This window comes from Egretta garzetta, unplaced genomic scaffold (assembly GCF_000687185.1).
Source record: "Egretta garzetta isolate BGI_Z169 unplaced genomic scaffold, ASM68718v1 scaffold70, whole genome shotgun sequence".
Taxonomy (NCBI): Eukaryota; Metazoa; Chordata; class Aves; order Pelecaniformes; family Ardeidae; genus Egretta; species Egretta garzetta.
In genome coordinates this window covers 5,548,648-5,570,972 of record NW_009258539.1, presented here as the reverse complement: position 1 = coordinate 5,570,972, position 22,325 = coordinate 5,548,648, and the positions used below count along the sequence as shown (strand labels likewise).

Sequence of the window (22,325 nt, the reverse complement as noted above, 5' to 3'; positions counted from 1 at the left end):
TTTCACAACACTCTTTGTCGGGGTGGCCATCACAAACACATTTGGGAGTGGAAGACAAGCAGCATTTGACAGGGCTGTACTTGATACCGTGAGCCAAAAATACAAGTAGTACATTAGAAATTGCTGTGGGCAGTGAAAATTATTCAGCAACCCGCGGATGAAAGATTGACCACACCCTTTCTTCTTAGTCCACATAAACACCCAGATTCCATTTGCCTCCTGTTCACCCATAATAAAAGGCTCCAGGGAGATACACCTTTTCATGTAAGCAGTAATATGGGCTGTCCTCATGCATTTGTCTCACAGCAATAGGAACCTTAAATGCTTTTATATTTCATTACACTGCTACAGCTGTTGAGCTGGGCAGTGGTAATGATGAAGGTTATTTTGCCAGTCATCAACAGATGGCATATTACTGTGCAAAATGCTGCAGTGCTGTGAAGACAGTGGGTGAAATCCCAGACTAGGAAGGCAGTTTTGCTGTCAGCCTGGGCAGTACTTCAGCAATTGGTTTCTCATCATCCTAGCAGTCATAGAAGTGTATTAATTATGTTCTATTTGGCAGAATACATAAAGCCAGCCATTTGTATTGGAAAAGCTGCTGTGCTGTTTAACAGCACTGTAGAATACCTTAGATGGTCAATATGAAGGCAGTATAGAAATAGAAAATGCTATTCATAAAAGGAGGGTGAAATGGATCATTTTGTGAAAGGAAACAGGCCAAAGTTTATGAAACTTGGAGTCCCAAGTTTTCCCACTGGATTGCAGAAATAGGAAAAAAGTGCATCAATATATGGGGTATACACCATGTTAGGTAACATGGAAGTGAGAATGATTTTAGAGGTGGACAGGGCAAGTGTTTGTTCTAACACTGTGATGGAAGTTTCAATTTCTTCACATTTGCATCTTCTAGCAAATATCGTCTCTAACCAGTAAAAACCATCAGACTGTATTGTTAGGGTCCAAATTCACCTCTATTGTAATACCACACATGACAGTAATCATGCTTTCAGTATGTACTTTAAAAGACTTACACACATATTGACTGAAGAAACATAGTCTATTGAAATAATTAAATAGCACATGGACGCCCATGTAAGAATGTACATCTATTTCTCTATCATATGCAGTTAGATTTTATCTTGATTGTAGGTTAATGACATGGAGTGTCAATAAAAGATTAATGAAGTAGTTACCACCACACATTTTTCTTCCACTTATAATTCCTTCTCTAACACAATAAATTATATTACAAAATTTTTTCCCTGATTATTATCTTTATTACTTTGCCTTTTTTCATTTTACTCATGCCTGCCTTTCTACGCCAAACATCTAGAAAACCCTATCATAGAATCATAGAATGTTTTGGGTTGGAAGGGACCCCTAGAGGTCACCTAGTCCAACCCCCCTGCAGTGAGCAGGGACACCACTAACTAGATCAGGAATGTTTGCTACAAGTCAGTTGTGAAAAGAAAAGGAAGTAAAAAGAAATCTTGGATGTCATAACAGACTTTGCAAAGATATTCCTACTAGAAGCAGGAATATTTCTGGAAAAGGAATGAAGTTTTATGTGCATGATGAGCATGAGAGAAATTATCCTTTTCCCCCATGTAGCTTATGATCCAACGCCCCCAGCCTATAAACAGTTATGTAAATGCTTAATTTGAAGCATATGAGTCATCTTGTAGCTTCCAGAGTGTGGAGCGTTTTCCTCATTGCAGAAATGTAGCCTAGACTGCAGTGATAACAAGGGTGCTTTTTGCTAAGGTTTCACTAGCAATTTGTTTAGAGACCTTTCCAGTGTCTTGCCATTCAAGCTTTATTTATTCTTTTCCTAATAAACTGAAAGTAATACTGCCCTACAGATTATGCAGAATTAAACTTGACACCCTTTATATAAATTCATTAATAAATATTCCCTTCTTCACACTTCTTTACGTAGCCTACCAAAATGAGTAACCTCTTTGAGGAACAGATGAAGAAATAGTGAATGAAGAAATGAACAATCACAAATGTAACTAGCAATAGTTGTTCTCACAGAGACATTTACTGGCTTCCACCAGAAGGAGGATCCATTGCAATTTTAATCTGGTTTGTATAGAAGAAACAGTAATGATAGGTCTGCAGTTTGCAACACATCCTACAGTTATATCACCAGTGTGGTTCAGAATGAGTAAGCTCTGGTATAGACGCAGTACGGATGATTCAATACAGCTTTTTACAGCTATATTGCTTTCGGGACTTTAGCTATTATATCTGCATATTGTTTTACTATGCAATGTACCCAGGACTACTCATTCATTCAGCTGATGTTGGGGAGTCTCAGTTGTGGAATTTCATTGACTTGCTGCCCTTGCAGTTTTATTAAACAAAACAGAGGATGGAAGGACAAATTTCTATGAGCCCTGAAGGTAGGTAAATTAGAATAGAAAGTGTTAGTAAGTATCCCAAAGTCATACAGAACATATGTAGCAGAGGTGGAACTGCATCTAAATGTCAAGGTCAGAAATTTTTGATAAAAGATAGTCTCACCCAGAACAAATGGGCTTCACAGCATTTTGGTAAATCAAACATCTTAGATTTATGACAAGTCAGTGGAGATCCCCAAGCTTACACTGCCTTGGTCCTGGATATTGACAGCCATGTGGGGCCTTTCACACAGGATGCAGCAAAGCTAGAAGAATTTCCTGTGGGCTACAGCTGTCATCTCAGAAGCAGCCTTACTGTGCAACATGACTGATATGCATCCCTGGTCTGGAAATGGTTGACATGGGAGGCACCCTAGAAGCTACAGCTTCAAGAAGCTTGAGCTGGACTTCCAAGGTCCAAGGCAGAAAGCTGTGGAAAAGCTTCAAGATCATTGATTTGAAATTTGCTAGTAGTAAAGCCTTGGGAACCCCAGCCCCAACTAAGTTGCTCTCCTTAACAGAGAGTTTTAAAACTCTCAGAACATAGGTTGACCGAGGTCTAACAGGTTTCCAACACTCCTCCTGCAGCCCTTGAATTCAGAGCCTGCAAGTCCTGGGAGATATCCCAGCATCTTATCTTAACAGGCCAGCCTTGCTCTTGGGACTGTCCTGGGCTAACAGCTCTGAGGTGCTAGGCTATTAAAATGAAATAAGCTAACAACAACAAAAAAGAAATCCAAGAAAACAGAATGGCAATTCTTTTGTATCAGAAACCTCTGCTTTTCCATTCCACTTTCTAAGCTACAGAAACTTAATTCTATTGAACACAGTGTGTCCAGACTATGTATCATTCATTTATGTTCAATTCATAAATAAAACTGTAAAAATTCTATGTGACATATGGTTTTGTTCCTGTCTAACCAATAACAAACAATTTGCCTTCGTAATTTTAAATAATCTACTGGAGCTTTTCATGTTCCCACTTAGTGAAAGGGTGAGCTAGGAACTCTGCACTTTTTGACTTTCTTAGTGAAAATCTGGGGGTTTGTAGCTCTTCACACAAACAACAGCTCATCTGCAATATCTCCCATGACACCAAGATAAGCTTTTATGAATAAAAGTGACATTTGAGTAACTATAGCTTTTAATAGAAATATCTCTAAAATGAACATAAAAAGCAGATTTTTTTTTCCTTCAGAGTCTTCATTTATGCAGAAAATGTCATGTCAACCTTTTTCTTCTGCCTTTTCGACAAATGCTCTTTTCAAACTCACATTTCAGTTTCATTCTAATGTGCAACATGTGTTAATCATATTAAGAATTATTCATTTCATTCAAGATGGCAAACTTCTCTTTGCTGGTTCTTATTCATAATGCCACTCTTAATCTTGCAGCAGAAGAATCTTTCTCATGGATGAAGGGAAGCAGCTGCTGTCAGCCAGTTCTCCAACACCTTTTTTACAGTGTTTTGCTTTGTTTTGTTTTGTTGGGTTTTTTTCTTCCTTGGACAATGTAATTTTGTAATATTTGATGACCTCTTAAGTTAGGGTCCTGGCAGATTCCAGACTTGGTAACTTTATGGGAAGACAGAGGTGTGGGATACATCTCCGTGTTAACAGGGTTCAGGCTGCCTCTCACCTGATTTGGGTGATGGAGGCCTAGTCCTGGAACTGTCTTCAGGCTGGGAGTTGCTGGCAATAGCAGGAGATCTCTCAGGATGGGAAAGAGGGGATGCGATGAGAAAGGGTGACTGAAATAACATGAGACAACAGGAGCGTTGTGGCTTTCGTTTTGAGGAAGAAAAGCAATACCCCCATCGCAACTATAAGCTTTAAGCTCTTTCAGTTCAGCCTTTTACTGAAGCCTGCTTTTTGGCCACTATACTGTCACTGGGTAGGTGCCAGCAGGACACCTTTAAGATGATATCTTCTCGTTACCATTGTCCAGCTTCCCATATGCACACCCTGGAAAAGGTCATGTCCTAATCTCAACAGCAACAAGCTTTTTCTGCTTCCCAGCTACTCTTTCAACACAATTCTGACCTAAACATTAAAAATGGAAACAGCTAGGACATTTAAAAATTACTACTGTTCCCATTGTGTTAGCTTTTCTCTCACACTCATCAGGACAAGTATTCATTTTAGAGACTGACACAGAGGAAATAGAAAAGTCACAGGACCAGTGACCCCATGTCGCCCTATTACCTGCCTCGGACACTGAGGAAACACTGCCTGCTATCACAGTCCTGAAGAAAATTCTTACTTCATTTTCAAATGACCACCTAGAATAGAAAAAGCTTTGCCTTTTTCCCTTTGCCTTTTACTATTTTCCCCTGTTTTTTCATGTCTCTCAAGTTCTCTCATTATTTAACACTTGAATTTTATCATCTCACTCTACAGAGTGTTTTGGGAGAATGATTTATGTAAAATAAAGTTTAATATACTTGTTATCCAAAATACAATGCATTAAAAAAAACCCCAAACACCTCTTGCCAAACTTTAGTCATAACTATCCCTTGTTATCCTGAAACGTGGAGAAAACAAAAGCAAGCTGAGGCCAAAGCATTCAACTGGATAAGCTCACCTAGCTGCTTTTTTATCATAACAATAAATTTCCATCTTTTAACTTCTCAAATAAATGCACATTCTTTTGTTAAAAAGCATATTGTGGAACTTCTGTCAAAAGGCTATTTTTTCTTATCTTCTAGAGCTAATGAAGCTGATTACTGGTACTGTTTTATATGTGCATCCTGTTGAAACAGACAGATTAATTGCCTACAAAGGACAGCCATATGATCTTGCTTTTTATTAGCGGTATTGCTGTAGTTTAAAGTCTGTCAACATTTTCATCATAAAAGTAGGGTTGTTCTGCGTGACTATGACTCTCGTATCCAGACTCCTGCCCTCCTGCTATTGAATACTATTAGTTACAGGATGCTGCGATAGTGGATCTTTGCTTTCGTTCAGTCTGGGTGGCTGCTTTTCTCTTTCCCACTTCTTGTGTTTGAAGATTAAGGATCACAAATTAACATTAAAAAAAAAAAAGTTTGTTAAAGAAGGAGCATTTTTAAAGTATCTTTTTTTCCCCCACTTATCCCAGTTCAGATAACCTATATGATTTCATTTAAGATAAGTATGGATTTAAACTCCTCTGAGAGTGTATACTATATGTTGAGGAAACTGTCTGAATATGTAATCATGCAATACTTAATGTCTAAAGCCATTAATTTTGGACTGTTGTATAAATAATACTTATTTTCATATGTCTACTATTATAACACATTTTTAAAGGGATACCATTTAGATGCCAAAGGACTGAAAGTAAACACTGTACCAAGCACTTTCTAAAAATCCATCATTGTTTTATAACCCAGTAGCTTGTAATAACACTTACAAATAATTGCATCAATAAAAATCAAAGCCTATAGCTGCAAAGGTATTCTTTAGACCTGATAACGGGCTTGGTAGTGCAAGAGTTTCACAGAGCCTCTTCTTCCCCAGACCTGGATTAAAACTCTAGCTCCAAGTCACAAGTGAAAAGAGGTTTTGCAAAATTACCCTGGTCCGTGTGGACAGGTGTCCACATTAAAAAGCCATCACACAGCTTGGGGTGACTGGTAGCCTCAAATCTGGAGGGGCAAAGGACTGCGTGAGCAGTTGGGCTGCTGCTCAGGGTGGCACCCCCGCACCTCTGCAGGCAGCTGTGCTCTCAGACATCAGCCTGCCACCTCCCTCCTCACACAGTTTGTATCATAAATATTGCATAACGAATATTTGTCTCTGTTCCTGTAACCAGCAGTTGTCGTACCTTATATTTCTATTGTCACTCAAACTCTGTTTTTAGTCCTTGCTTTGAGACCTGCAAAACGTGTTAAAAAACACAAACAACATTGTAGACAACATTCTGCTTTCCTGGAGCTTGAATGGAGCAAGGTGAAATTTTCCTTCACTTTCTTCTGCTTTTAAGAAATGTCACAACTCCCATGCCTCTCAGAGCACCTAGAAAATGAAAAAAAAATTACAGTATTGGTGGGCGTGCAGCAGGAGGAAGGTAGGTTGTGTAAATTCTTCAAGAAATTATGCTCAATTATGCTAATAACGAGGACTGATATCCCACTTGCTGACCTCAGGTATTTGGCTTCAGATACAGGAGCCCTAAATCTCTCAGGAGTTTTTCTGGCAGGACCCTGTACAGTGCAACTATGGGAATTACAATTGAAGAAGGATGAAGGTGGACTAGAGAAATGAGGCCCATGTGGCTGCTGCAAGAAGAAAAATCATTTAAGCCTTGATGTTGGCCAGATTTTCCAGTACTCAAAAGCATCTCCTCTTGACAAACAGGAACAAGAAACCAAAATAATTTGATGATTAATCGTTCTTGAGAAGGAAGTTGTTTTGGAAGAATCACATTTTATGATGCTCAGAACTGTACCTACTTCAAACACAGATGGGCACACCAGGATCTGCTTCTTCTTGGCCTCCAGCCCAGCCAGGCCATTTTCCTGTTAAAGAGTGATAGTCAACGTAAAGCCAGCCCTCAAGCAGGTGTAATTTAGGAGTACAAGAACAACTCCCCTACTCTTGCCTATGGGGTGCAAGAACAGCTACTGTCTGTGGCTGGGGAAGGAGGTCACAGGTTTTCACCCATTTGAAAAATCAGAGTGAGAGAAGGCAGGTTTCTGGGTTGGGAGCAATGGGCAGGCCCTGCCCTGGGGCAGAAACTTTCATGCATCCACTCATATACCTGCAGGTCAGAAAGGAGGGCATAGCATCAAGAATTCAAGCTTCCCCCAGTTCCTGTACTTCTTTTACTTTACACTCAGGTAGCACACATGTAGTGCTAGCTGGGCTCTTTTTATTCCGTTGGTGGCATTTGTGCAGCTGCCTCGCTAAGTATTGTCTATCTATGCAATTACATATGCTGAAAAAGCCTGTCTATTTGTGCAGCTGCCTCGCTAAGTATTGTCTATCAATATGCAATTACATATGCTGAAAAAGCCTTTCGTGTGGAAAGGAAGCTGATCAATACCAGTAGATTCCAGCATGTGTATGGTCCAAGACTATAGCGTATTTGTCAGGGACAAGCAAATAAGTTTCTCCATTCGTATCTTTGTGAATAAGAGGGGTTTGTTTTCATGGATTTTCTTTCAGGAGTTACTTTGGAAAGCAGGGGACTAACTCACACATCCAAGAGAAATAAAAAGACTGCGTGATGTAATGACTGTGGTATAAAAACAGAAAACCTAGTGCTGTTAGAAACAGCATGCATTTGCAATCCTATGCGATAGAAATATTTGATGTGTTAGGACTTTTAAATCATATAAACAGATATTAGTCCATGTGATACTTATTTAAATGGCAAACATCAGCTATTTCTGAGGATATACTAAGAATTAGTATTTTCTCTGTCCATTGGAATATCTTCATGGCATAAGGTGGTGACACCACAATTTAAAGCAGAAGTACATGTAAACTATACATATATCATTCTTTTCCACTCTTTTGTTTATGTAGAAAATCCCAGTATGAATAGACATGAAATACCTTCCTACCCTCAGAGGCTTTATTGCAGTAAAAGGGAAAGTTGGTGTTCATTTTACTTATCTGTTTTATTAGTCGTCAACAGGTTCAGTTCATCAGGGCACCAATTTTCAGTGGTGCTTAATGGATTTCCTGGTGAAAATTTAAACAGAGAAGTGGTTTCACATCATTTTGAATTGAACTGAAATATTTTGATTCATGTAATAGATGTGGTTTATTTCAATTGTATTTATCCTGTTGTGCCACATTGCTTCATGGGAATGGTAGTTTTCCCCATCCACATGCTTGCCAGACTAGCCTGGGTCTTTTCCAAATGACATTTTCCATCATATGGTGCGATCTGACAGAACTGGTTAGTTCATGAAAATCTTAAAATTGCTAATGTTTTCCGTGTGTGCTGAAGAGTAGCCAGTCACCAGAGGAAGTTATAGTGTTCAATTATTTATTATTTGTTATTTGGAGTATAAATTCCCTTAATATCCACCTAGCAGGTGTAAGTGACACTGTGCCTGCCACTTTCCAAAAGCTCTACTTTTATAAAAAATCTTCCATGCGCAGCCCATCTCTACAGTCTTTTTCAGAACACTTCTTTGCCCGGGTAATTCCCTGCAACCTACAGTCTGTGGTCGGCTTGCTCATGAAGAAAGAGCAAAGGGAGGAAAAGAGCTGTCAGGCTGACCAATGGAAAATAAGACCACAACTTCTTATTTAATATATATGTGTGGTTCCAAAGCTGAGAATTTTCTATGTGTACTCAAATTATCTAATGACCACACAAATACTACAATCCCTCTTTCCAAAGCAGTTAAAGAGCAGGTATTCTGAGACATTATAGTAAAACACAGTTTCTAACACTGTTCATTAAGTGCTATGTCCAAAGAAATCAACTGGCTGAACAGTCAGGGGCTGAAATATCCACAAGAGGTTGAATAGCTGATAATATGTATGTAAACTGAATTGCCAAATCTGTTCCTTAAGTTCATTGATATTTTCATTTAAGTGTTCTGAAAGAGGAAATTGTTTGCTACAGCTCCCCAGAGTTAGCCTCTTCTGGGAAAAAAAAGTGTGTTATTTCTCATTATCTAGAATCCAGGACATGGTCTGCATTTCTCTTTTACAGAAAGTGGTGTGCAGTGCACCTGAGAGGGAGGATGGGAGAAGATACTGGGGCTGCAGCTTGTTGCCATGATTTATGTACAGTGGTTTTTGACATGAACTAGCAAGAACAAGAGACCAAAGCAAACCCACTATATTCTGTTCAGAAAGAACAGGAAAACAGGATTTATACCAAAACCTCCACGGCAAGAGATTTGAGAGTTTTTGTGTGTTGGGCCAACACTCTTCAGGTTAAAAATAAATAAATAAATAAAAGGTCAGTTATTTCTACAGCCTGCACAGGTAAAAGCAAGCAAAGTAAAAGGGGAGCTGCGCTATTGGAAGTGTGCTATATTAGAAAATTATTGTCATCTTAGTCATGGGTGGACTGGATTTATCCTTACATTTAAGTAGCTCCTTAGCAAAACAAGTCTAGCGACAGCTGGCATTCTAACTCAGAGGAGCCGCCTAAGTCCCGCTTTCAAGTCTGCTGCTGCTTTGCCTCTGGGTTTTGTATGGGAATGACAAAATTGTTGTGAGAGCTGTAATGGCTTGAAACTGTCTTCCTTAATTAACAGACAAAATACTTCAACCTTGTAGTTTCTTAGGGCCCAGCATCATCTACAGAACTCCAGGAGGTTACAGTTCTTAATATATTTCTTATCAATAAATATTCTTTACCAGAGAGACACACATTGACTTATTGTCATTTTTTGCCTAATCTAACGTCCCTGGAATGTGAAAAGATAAACAGGAAGCTCCTTCTGCTTTTCTAGGAGTTTCCCAAAATGTGACCCAGAGCAGGACTCCACAAAGCTAAAGCAGCAAGAGGCCGTTCTGGTGGTCAGAGACTGCTGAGGGGCAGTGGCATCCCTGGGCGCATGATCTACCTGCCTCGTTTTTGAGGCACAGAGAGAGACCATAAGCAGTACAGTTTGCCATATGGGAATCCTTATGGGAGTCCTTATGGGAGTCTTTTAAGCAAAGGAAACTTCAGGCTGCTAGCTAAGCTTGTTTTCTTACCATGTAGCATCATTAAAATGCAAAAGCCATAGCACCATAGTCAAAGGCAGTATGGTTGAAAAAGAATACTGAAACAAAACACTGAACAGTATTAAGCTATGCATGGTGTGGACAGATTTAAAGCTCCCAAGTCATAAGTATGTAAGAGCTAAAAAACATGTGAAGTTTGACATTTAGGGTCAGCTTTTTTTTTTTTCATTTGAGATATTTTGTTACCTAGGGTATTTTCTTGTGACTTATAGCTAAAAACAGCTAAGCTTTTAAAACAGAAATTATTTTTTGATCTGACAGAGAGGGCACAGGAAAAAAAGTGTTTGAGAAATGCATTTGTCTAAAAAAACCCCATGAGAAAATATGAGCTTCTGGAGTAAAAGTTAAGTCAAGCTTGTAAAACAATTGCAGTGACTTTCCTTTTCTTTAGCAACTCTTGCTTTATGCTTGTGATAGTTTTTGTCTCCCACTCCAGCCTCTACTTCTGAAGAGGAAGGAATGGAAAATACTTGCTGAACAACTAATTTATCAGCCTGACATTACCATCTATCAAGAGGAGAGGCCTGCTGTTAGGAAAATCAAGATTATTGGTTCAGGGGTTTTGTTACCTCTTGTGAAATGAAGGTTAGTTTAACAATGTATGTACTTGAGAGATGTTCTGGGCATTTTGAGTCCAAAGTCCCATACATCGCTTCTTTTTCTGCAGTTTGCTGTGGTGCTTGCTGTCTTCATTGACTCTGTCTCTGACAGTCCTGTTTCTAAAGAGCCCGTTCAAAGCAGAAAGGATTTGGGTTTCTTTTCCTTCACAACCTATGGGAGCAGTCCACCAAGTATCTTTAATACTCTAGGTTAATGTTAGATCTTACCATGTATGTTTCGGTATAGCACCTTATTAAGTGTTGCAGACTCAAATATCTCAGAGCTGATGGCAGGTAACGTGTAAGCAGCAACATACAGACACCTCCATTAAGTGTCTTGCTGTTGAACCATAATTCAGCAGCTGGAAGACTTTTAGGGTAAAGGGCTTTTCATGTGGCAGTAAATTACTATGTGTGGGCAAATTAATTTAACCTTAAGCTGAAGAGGGTGAGTAAGAAGTAGGGTTTTTTTCCAAATATAAAAAAAAAAACCCAATAATTAAAAGAAGTGATTTTTAGCCTCTCCCATAGATAGTGATATCTACAAATTCAGTGAAAGTTCAAAAGCTACAATCTCTCTCTAATCTTGTTGCAGATGTTCAGCTGATGGTTTTCTTTTTTGTGGAGGAATGGTTGTGTGTACTCTAAATTTACACATTTATGGCCTGAAGAACTTATTCAATATTTAATTCAGTTCTGTGCAATCAACATGCTGCTCTGCAGCATAGCAAAATATGGACAGGTCTATTAATGAAGAGGTATAGCTGTGTAATCACATTCAGCCACTTTGTATGATGCTTGCATGATAATATTTAGTGGAATGATAATACCCAGACCTTTCAAACCTACATCCACTGCATTCAAAGTAGAGAGAATTTGCACATTGTGTCTTCAAATTGTATGGATGCAAGATCTGATGCCTTGCCAAAGACTTCACAATATACCACTCATCAACGAGACTAGAATTTAGCAGTTCCCAGCTTGCAGTTATATTTCAGAAAACAGCATTTTTTTGTTTGTTTGTTTAATTTGGCCTAACCTGCTATATGAAACACAGCAAGACAGTTGCAGTCTGGTAATAGAGCACAAGGTATCAAGATTGGAAAATGTGTATGTAAACTGGAGGGCGGCATAACAGTAGGTGATGCTTTGTGCAGGCAAGGAAGGAATGAAGAGGAATCTCTGCGGTTCATCCTACTCTAAGGGAAAACTTACAGGACCCTAAAATACAATCATATGATCAAGGCTCATGACTGAAAATTATATGGTACCTTATTTTACTTTTTATTTTCTTTTTTTTTTTCCTTAATCATGTTTGCAAGAAGGCTTTCAAGAACTGTCTTAGGACATGACACTTCTCTGAAAATACGAGCAGCTTCTACCTCCCTGCCTCCTGGGCTTGGCAGATGACATTGGCAAAACAAGTGGGTCGCTGACTTTGTGAGAATTGCCACCTATCCATCACACTAGGAATTTAACAGCTTTTACGTCTCTCCACTTGGAAGACTGATATTTTGTCAGTACTTTTTCTCTAACGCAAGTGGAAAGAATGGTGTGAGAAATTTTGATTGCGTCTGCCTTGGCCTTTTATAATTTAATTTTGAAGTGTTAACATTACAAATAAATGGCATAACTATAAGTGCGTAGGTATTGTCTGTGCATTAGGTTTATAAATGTTTTACATTGTATGGTGAAAGAAAGCCCTCCATTGTTAAGTACACTTAACAATTCCACTCTCTTGGCCCTCCATATTACCAGATGCTGATCATGGCTCTCAACCACTTCCTTTCCCTAGTACATCTTTGAGGATTCTTCTAAAAACATGTTGTAGAAGATGTATGATAATTATCATTGGTTCCAACAAAAATGATTGTCTTTCACTAACGAATCTGTCAAATCAAAGGCTAGAACTGGTGACATATCAGTGTATGCTGTCTTGTATGACTAACGGTGCAAGTGTAATTTAAACTGCCCATACAAGATGACATTTGACTAACCACAAACATTCGCTATTTGCTAATTATAACTAGCAGGTTCTTAGCAGGCTGATGCTTTTAATTAGAGCTAATACACTAGGAATTTACTTTGAGGTTGGTTTTATTTTTTTTAATGTTTAGAAGTTAGACAGTGCCCTCTCCTGGACCTAGGCTCCCATAGCAGTAGTTTGCAAAGTGCCCCAAAGGTTACCAATTAGAGAAATGGGCACAGAAATAGTGTGCTGCTCTGCTGAAGGGATCTGCTGGTTTCAAGGAAGTACACTTTGTTATGGTCTTTCCCTGATCTACTTGAAAGCATACTGTGTAACAAAAATTGTTCTCCATTTAGATGGCAAAGAGCTTTTGATGAATTTAGCTAGTTTGATTAGTTTAGCCAGTTGGCTAGGGTTGATAGTACAACTTTATCACAGCAAGTAACAGGAACACGTAGTGCTATATATTCCAGTTTTTACAAAAATCAGCTCAATAAAATAAAAGCATATTCTTCTTCAGAAATAAGGGTTGCAGCTGAAGCTTACTTTTTAGGTGTTCTCTTACATATCTTTATTGCATTATTTCACAGTAAAAAAATGATAATTATACTGAGAAGTCAAAAGTGTCATTTTTCTCTTTATCCTTTCTTGGAGGGGGTATTAATAAAAAAATCCAGCACTGTCAGTTTCACTTAATAATTCTAATCACATGCCTTTGGACTTTTACAGGGTCTATAAAAGCAGTTTACCCAGGACCTGACTTGAGACAGAGCATTCTCAAGAATTGACAACATCTCACAGGAAAGGGGACAGAAAGAGAGAGATGGATTTCCGAGTTAATTTAAAATGTGTATTTAAATTCCTTAAAAGAGACTAGAAAACTGCAATAATCTAGCAGTTACAGAAAAATTTAAATTAATGGCATAGAAAGCATTACATATCCATTCATCAAACTTTTAGTTTTCATATCACTTCTATCGTTTTTCTCAGCACAGAAAATACACTGAGAGATTTAGGGTCCAGGGTTAACTGTGGGTGATTTCTATTAACTGTCTGACAGGTTGTTTTGTACATTAGCTTAAATATGAAGCAAAGCAGCTTCTTAAAAACAGACTGCCCGTGCAGAGCAGCCGCTCTGTGCCACACTCAGCATCCTCTGACCTCTCACTTCAAAGGTACACTTCTAGGGAAAAAATGCAGCCTATCCTACAGCATACGCTCACATGAGGGCAGCTCTGGAGCAGAGTGTGCTCCAGAAATACTCTGTCCACTCATAATATTGCCCTTCAGCCAGCTTTTGCCCACTATTTATATGTGCCTGCAGCTGGGAACATCTCTGCTGCACCAAGTGAGCTCCACTGCCCTCTGCAAAGAGCTGTGAGCTTTGGAGTAACAAACCTCCTCATTAATGGTCACAGTTGGTCATTAGCTGGTCACTGGATCTTTCTTGATGACCTGCTAATGAACTTCCCACTGGCTTATTGTGAAGATTGGTCAAGGTAAACGGTATAGGTAATTTATAGCTGAACACCCAGCACGCTAATGGCCTTTGCTCAGTGACTGTAATTGACACAGTACTACTAAAAGGCATTACATCCTTCCTAATTTATTTCTCAGGTGTAAATATTTCATGTTGAATGGAAACTTTGGATTCTGTGTTTAACAATATGTTTACATATTTTATTTAAGGGGCAAATTCCTTTAAGAATTTAATGGGGAAAAAAGCCTTAATCTTACAAACTCTTAATTTCTAACAGTTTTTGCACTTAGCAAAATATGTTTATTTTTAAAAAGCAAATCTATGCATGTTAATATTCACCTGTAAAAGGCTTAGAGGCATGCACGGTGCAAAAATCAGTTCTCAGTGGGTGCCTGTTAGCTGCAGGAGCCTGGAGAGCTTTGGTGGTTCAGCACCTGTGGTGCCTAATCTCTGTGAATCATGGATAGTTGGCCAGAAGCTGTAGGCCCTCCAGCTGTGATCTTGCCAGCTCTTAAAGGATAAAAAGTTTCAATTGGGCCTTGACTTGGTGGGAAAGCTCCAGAAAAAGCCTAAGAAGTGGCAGTGATGCATTAGGTAGGAATCTTTCCTCTAAGACTGGTTAACAATATCTTAGGGGTTATCCAATTATCACAGGAGCCTGATTTTGTTTTAGATGTGCAGGGACCTTCTCCTGTTTTGAGAGTGACCAGAGTCCACCAATGCTTTGGTTACTAGGCACTTCACAGCCCTGAACATGTGCTACACTGGATGACAATGGCAAGCTATTCATAATCCTTTAAGCTTTTGTATTTTCATTTTCACATCTTCATATATCATAATTATGATATAAAACAAACTAACAAAAGAAGTTAGTTTATATGTGCTATGCAGCTGCTGTAAGAAAGCAGGTTTGCATCTGTTAAAATGTCCTGGGCACAACCAGGAAGTTTATCGTGTTCCATTACAGGTTTTCATGTACTTGACCCACATTAAGTAGTGTCCCAATGCTCATCTCATTCCCTGCAAATGGCTTCAAGACTGCAAAAACCTTTCTCTCCAACGCTTCCAAATAGTAATTCTTGAGCTTTGTAGAGATTGAGGAGGTGGGTTTCCAGGGAGGTGTCCTGACCATCGCTTCCCAGGGTATGGAAACAAGAGCTGTGGTTGTATTTAGGAGAGTTTTTGCCCTCTCACTGAAGAAATTCATCTTACATTTAGTAACTTTGCTCTAAATGAGAAGAGATTATCAAAATGTCTCATTAGAGATTTGATTTCATACTTTTTGATTATGAATGAGAAACTCCTCTCCATCCTCATTTCAAGTTCTGGGTTACTTCTGTCTCCTTAGCAGGCATTGCTGGCAAGGCACCAACCAAAACTTCATGTAATAACTAAAAGCAACTCAGTTCCTAAACAGCTTGTGAAAGCAATATAGATGGTACTTGCCTTGGTGTTGCATATTTTGACTGCAAACATTTGATTCTGCACCTTTTATGGCATTAATGTGAGAGTTCAAGCCAGGCAGAGGATTCAGGTGCTTTTACAGAAAACCACAAATAATTTCAGATAAAGAAGACATGTATTTAATAATTCATCTTCTTGTTATACAGCATCCTGCATTGTCACCATACTAGAAAGTAAATAAGATGTTCAAATATTAATATTTGTGAAGGACTAGGCCTGACCCAAAGTAGTATATTTTTAGGGAAATTCGTTGAACTCAGATGGAGTCCTCATGTCATCTTGGTACAGAATGAAGTAGTTCTAGCAATGCATCTTTTTTTTTTTTTTCCCAGGAGCTGTGGTCAGTCAGCTTTAAAATCCTAAGATAAAAAATTGAAAGTGTAAAGTTTGGTCTCAGCAGGAATATAAATTCCCTGAAAATACTCTCCTGGGGAGTGCGTGGGGGTGGGAACATTCCTTAAATTGCAACACTTTTTTAAATCACTGTGCAATTATCCACTAAAGAAATGCACATAGCGCTTTAGAGGGTTTGGTGCATGTTGAGACAAACAACTCTACAGCAGTGAATGGGAGATCTTTAACTATGTGGCTGTCCACAGTACGGCTAGTTTTTTCTGATCTACCCACACACAGAATGCATGTGAACTACTGTTTCAACCCCTCTATGTGCTCTAGCTGAAACCCCAAAACCAAGTGGTACTAACACAATGTAAGGCTACACAGTGAAAATAAGCCAAAGTGAAGGTATATTATATTTTTAAATTTTCATTATAATGTTTAAATAAGTAACACTGCATATCTAGGGAATTTCTGCTCCTTCCTGCATGTACCTAAAGGTTATTCCCATCCATACGGTGAGACATGTCCCACAATGTACAGAATGAGTTCGCATGTCTTCTTTTTTTCAGTTTCAGTGTTTAATACTTGCCAGCAAAGATAACTTAGCAATGAGCAAACATCTTTCTACTGGCTGCCCCTTGGAAATGGTACCGTACAGGAATCTACCGGCCTCTTGGCAGACACCATTGCAAAGCTGAACCAGTACAGATGTGTTTGCATGTCTATTTTACCTAATCTTCATCTGTTTTCAGAGAAAACATGGAAATTTTTGGTTGTTAGCTCTTTTTGAGAAAAAATAACCTTTGATTTCCTTACCAAATATAGAAAAATCGGTGAAAGAATACAAAATTGAATCCTGTTCTTATGTAACTTTTAATTTCATTTTTACTGTATTTATTTTCAGAAAATATAACGAACAACAGTTGCAAGACAAGTAGATACTTGTGGACATTTTCAACAGAAGTTGGATATTGAGGGTCTCTACAGATATTTTTTTTTTAATCAACAAAAGCAACTGATTCAAAAATAACACTTTTTAAAAAAAATTGAAATAAAGTATTTGCTTACATTATTTGTAACAGGCGGTTCTGCTAATCTCACCTGCCGAGCTTTCTTTGGATATAGTGGAGATGTCAGTCCTTTAATCTACTGGATGAAAGGGGAGAAGTTTATTGAAGATTTGGATGATAGTCGAGTCTGGGAAAGTGACATCAGGTAAAAGAAAAAGCATTTTATTTTTTCAGTCAATATCTTTTTTTGATAGTTAATGTAATGGTATCACAGACTAACTCAGGGGTACTTTGGGTCGAACCCCTATTTTTGCAACATCCATTCTTTACCTTTTCAACTTCACCAGAAAAGAGCAGAAAAACACACCTCGGCCAGATCTGATGTTAGAGAGCTGCAAAAGGAGAATGGCTGCCTGACAAGCACCATAGTGCAGCTGACTAGAATTTGCATAGTAACTTTTTCAAACTGTGGCAATCTACAATAAGAACCATTAAGACAGTTACTAAGATGAAATAAATAAAAATAAATACATCAAGGAAAACAGCTCAGAAGAAGTCTTTTAAAACATGGAACCTTAAATAAATACTGAAGTCTGGCTTCTCTTTTGGAATGTTTTGATTTCTTTTCTTCAAGGAAAAAAAATGAGTTTCCTGAGATGTTATCTGGCCTGTGACAGCCAAGTATCCTGTTATGTGGGCTGCTCGTATCTGCTGAAATACTTGTTTTAGAGAGGATCTGGCAATTTGCGTCATGTACTTTTACTGTTCCTAAAAGTGCTGCCTCATTTGGAAATTAAGAAAAAAGTGGGTTTGTATTGTGAATTGCATGCCTTACATAGTACCAACTCTTATCTAATATGAAGTATCTACTTAGAGCTGAAGACATTCCTTTTTCATTTATAATTCTGTATGTGTGTATATCACTGTGTCAATATATCATGGATAAATGCAGAAATGAAGGCAAATCTATATGTGCATTACAAAGGAAGCTAAATAATCACAGATGTGTTATCTACAATGATTGTCTATAATAGAGCAAAATAAGTTTATTTTCTTCTTACATAGGAGTTTACTATCTCCTCAGAAGACATGAAGTCACACTCATTTTTAGCTTAACCTTGGACTTCTTCAGTATAAGCAAAGTAACAGAGACAATTCCTTTACCAAAATCAAGAAGGCCACATAGACATTCAAGATTATCTCCATATCCTAGATATAGGCAAAATGGAAGCATATTTCACCACAGGGTGCTTCAAGTTTATTCTATAAAGCTCAAGACCAATACACTAAATGGCACATGACAATCAGATCAGCTGTATTTTGCATCTAAAGCTTTTCCTAAGCCCTTCAGACACAGACTTGGCATTCTGAAGGCTGATAAGAAGGTGACAAGAACCTCCTAACAACTTTCTTGTTTTGTGGAGGGAGGAGCAGGAAAGCTGGTTCCCATTTCTTTTGTCAGGTGCAAGCCTAGAACAGTTTGTCATTTAGTTTTCTGGGTTTCTAAAACCACTGATGGGTTTGCTAAGAGGTAAAGAAAGCAATGTGAAGACAGGCAGAGTCTTACGCAGGAAGTCTTTTATTTATCATCTGTATGAATGAGCGGCATCTGGTATGCCAGTTCTTTCTACTGCTTTATAATACACAGTCAAATTTTGTAGTACGTTCAAGAAATAATTTTGCAGACCCTGGCATGAACACACTGTTTCTGAGTGACATGGTGAAAAGCCTCAGAAAGTGCACAAATAGTGTGTTTGGCCCAGACTCTTAGTGTGACCCTAACGTCCAAATAACCGTTTTCATTTTTCTCTCTTCTAACATTTCAAGACTTCACATACTACTGATCAGGGTCTCCAACAGAGTGTGCAATAATGTGTTATCAGTATGCACATCATCCTGCTTAAAGAAGACAATTAACTGAAGCTCTCATTAACATTTACAAAGCCAAACCTCCTCATTAGAAGTGAGGAAGAAAAGGGCGTGATATAATTTAATTAAGATTTCATCAAACCATAGCCAAACTTGAAGCCAGAGAGTTGTGAATTGTAATTAGCATTATTATGTCATGATTATCTAATGCCCTCCTATGATATAAACAAAATAGCAACAACGGTAACTTTTTGTCTCAGGGTTCTGAAGGAACATCTTGGGGAACAGGAGGTTTCCATCTCATTGATTCTGGACTCTGTGGAAGAGGCAGACCTGGGGAATTACTCATGCTACGTTGAGAATGGAAATGGACGCCGACATGCCAGTATTCTTCTACATAAAAGGGGTAAATATGCAGGTTTTCTGCATGAAATGGTACATTATAGGGGTGGTCAGTGTGTAGAGCTCCCTTCTGATGCAAGCATGAATTTTGTCTTCCTGAGATATTAACAGGCAATGATTATTTTTCCCCAGGAATTTGTACAACTTTCAAAATAAAACACAAATGTTGTTGTCAACTATGGCTGTCACTGGGAAAAATACAGTAACACCTTCTAATTATGCTTCATATAAATGATGCATTTAATAACTCATGAACTTTAAAACTAATAAGGGCTCAGTAGAGAAAAAAAATTATAGGAAGCCACAGGTAATACAACTGTAGTAGTTTTCTGTAAGAAATAAAATCAAATATTAGAAAAGCCAACAAAAGCGTATTCCACTTCTGCCAGAAATGCCACCTAAACCCCATGCCAGGGGAGTTCCTGCATAGCCTGGCTGTGGACATTCTCCTTCTAACACATTTGTTTAACACCAACATTTCTGAAGTAAAGTATCATAACAGAAACTTCTAAGGACCTTCCTGTTTCTAACCACCACTCACATCCCATGATTCCAGCCTGCCTAATGGCCACAGCCATCTCCCATGGAGATAATTACAGAGAGGTGGAGAATCTCTTGCAAAGCAAGGTTCCCAGATCCACTTTGTTCACTTTATCTCCCAGGGGGTGCTCCACATGCCTGGGCTTGATGCTCCCCACCCTCACACAGCATCCTGCTGGTTTAAGAGAGCAAAGAATAATCAGGAACAGTGTCTGTACTTTGCTGTCATTACTGTGCTTTTTATAGACTGTTTGTAAAGGTGAGCAAACCAGGCTCTTACTGTGGTGCTGACTTGTGTGTCCCAATTTATATCAAAGCAGTGATGTCTTCTCTAGTTTTAGTCTTGTAGCATGCAAAGTCTGTCTAAGTTTAAAAGCAAGCCATAAATCAAGATACTGTGACTCATTTATTTAAACATATTTTTGTGTACCTCCTATTAACTTAATAGAACTAATTTTTCTGAACTCTTGTCATTGCTTCTTAAGATATGCAGATGTAAATAATCAGATGTTCTGCTTAGCCTGGTGTCATGGTTTAACCCGGCTAGCAACTCAGCACCATGCAGCCGCTCGCTCACTCCCCCCTCCCTCAGTGGGATGGGGGAGAGAATCGGAAAGAAAATAAAAGGTTAGAGCCAAGGGCTGAGATAAAGACAGTTTAATAAGAGAAAATAATAATAATAGTAATAATGAGAATGATAACAGAATATACAGAATATACAAAACGAATGATGCACAATGCAATTGCTCACCACCCGCCGACGGATGCCCAGCCCGTCCCGAGCCGCAAGCAGTCCCCAAGCCGCGAGCAGTCCTCGAGCAGCGAGCAGTCCCCGAGCCGCGACCGACCGACCAACCAACTCCCCCCGAGCATGACATTCTATGATATGGAATAGCTCTTTGGTCAGTTTGGGTTAGCTGTCCTAGCTGTGCTGTACTCCCAGCTTGTTATGCACCTGGCCGAGCAGGAGAAGCTCAAAAAGTCCTTGAGTAGTCTGAGCACTACTTGGCAACAGCTGAAAACATCAGTGTGTTATCAACATTCTTCTGGTACTAAATCCAAAACACAGCACTGTGCTAGCTACTATGAAGAAAACTAACTCTATCCCAGCTGAAACCAGGACACCTGGCATTGCCCATATTTTCATGAATTTACTGAGATCAGAAATTAACCCGTTAAGTAATTGAACCTTAACAATTTACCAGCTAGTAGTCATATACTCCTCATTCAGAGACATTTGAACCCAGAGCAAGAGCTTAATCCAACAAACACTGAAATCTGATGGCTTGTCTTTAATAATTAAATTAATGTATGGAACACTGAAAATAAATTTTAAAGCTTAAATTACTTTAAAACCAATACTTAATCAACTGACATATATTTTGTTACATGCTGATGGTGAGTCTTTATTTTCCCTTCCATACAAGCAGCAGCTCCAGGACATAACACATAAGTCTTTTCTGTTCTGTGACCACCAGCTTTTTTATCTAACAGTGTGCATGCATAAATTTTGCAAGGGTCTACTTTTCTTGCTTCGTTTCTTGGAGAAATCAGTATGTCAAATGTACCACAGTATGTGGCCTCATCATGACATGCTTAAGAGGAAGTAATCTCAATATTTAATTGCCCTTGCAAATAGTAGAAAGCTAAAAGCAGCAAACACTCCTCCAAATAATTTTTTTTCCTCTTCTGTAAGGCTGAATTTGAAATTGTGATTTGGAAACAAAATCTGTTGTTCCCTCGAAAAACAAAAGGTACTTGTTACAATCCTTCTACACACTTTGCATGTCGACAACTGTTTCAGTGAAATGATAAATCAACCACGACAGATAAAAATTTGAGCTAGTCTCTCAGGTCTCCTAGGAAGAGGAGCTTTGCACTGCTTGCTTAGTCTCCTGTATATCACCATGACAACACTTCATTTTAAGTTTCCTTGTTTAGATCCACATTTAGTCTCTGCTAGGAATGAGTTAGCTGTTTATTAAATTCTGATTATTGGCTCACTTAGAACAATTGGGACCTAACAATTAGGGAAATCTTCTTCCTGAACACCAAGGCATTTGCAGAGGTATTAGTTTTGGCTGGCTTTCACGTTAATGATCTTTTTTCCAAAAGTATAAGCCAACAAAAATGCTGAATCTGGAACATTCACTGGATACCTGAAAAAGAAATTATAATCCTTTTTAAACTTCTTATGTGGTACCTTATCACCAGGATCAGAAAGGACAGGAAAGCAGAAATCTCTGTTACCGAAAAAACAGCGTTCCTGGGAAAAGAGGTATTTAGGGCTAGATGCTGCAGTGGGGATTCAGGTAGAAAATTTAAGCCTTTCAAATACCCTTGCAACTTCTGCTTCTCCCTGGTCAGTATATTCTATGTAAACTTAAACTTCCAGGGGGAGCTTTTGGATATGCCTGCAATTACACAGGCCCTGAAAGGGCAAGAAGTTCAGAGTCTATATCACCAGCAAAAACCTGGATGCATCTTCCTCACTCTTCCCACCAGTCAGCCCAGCAGGGACACACATTCACCTCACAGAAAATACAAGAAGGGTCCA

General features: G+C 38.7%; 1 protein-coding gene across 1 annotated transcript in view; it reads left to right on the top strand.

Annotated features, from left to right (window-relative positions):
• The window catches only part of IL1RAPL1 (interleukin 1 receptor accessory protein like 1), a 354,573-nt gene that overhangs the window by 309,045 nt on the left and 23,203 nt on the right, over positions 1-22,325 (top strand). Inside the window, exons 6-7 of the mRNA XM_035901976.1 lie at positions 17,030-17,162; positions 19,087-19,232. Of these exons, the coding sequence (XP_035757869.1) occupies positions 17,030-17,162; positions 19,087-19,232 (279 nt within the window). The remainder of the gene's footprint in view (positions 1-17,029; positions 17,163-19,086; positions 19,233-22,325) is intronic.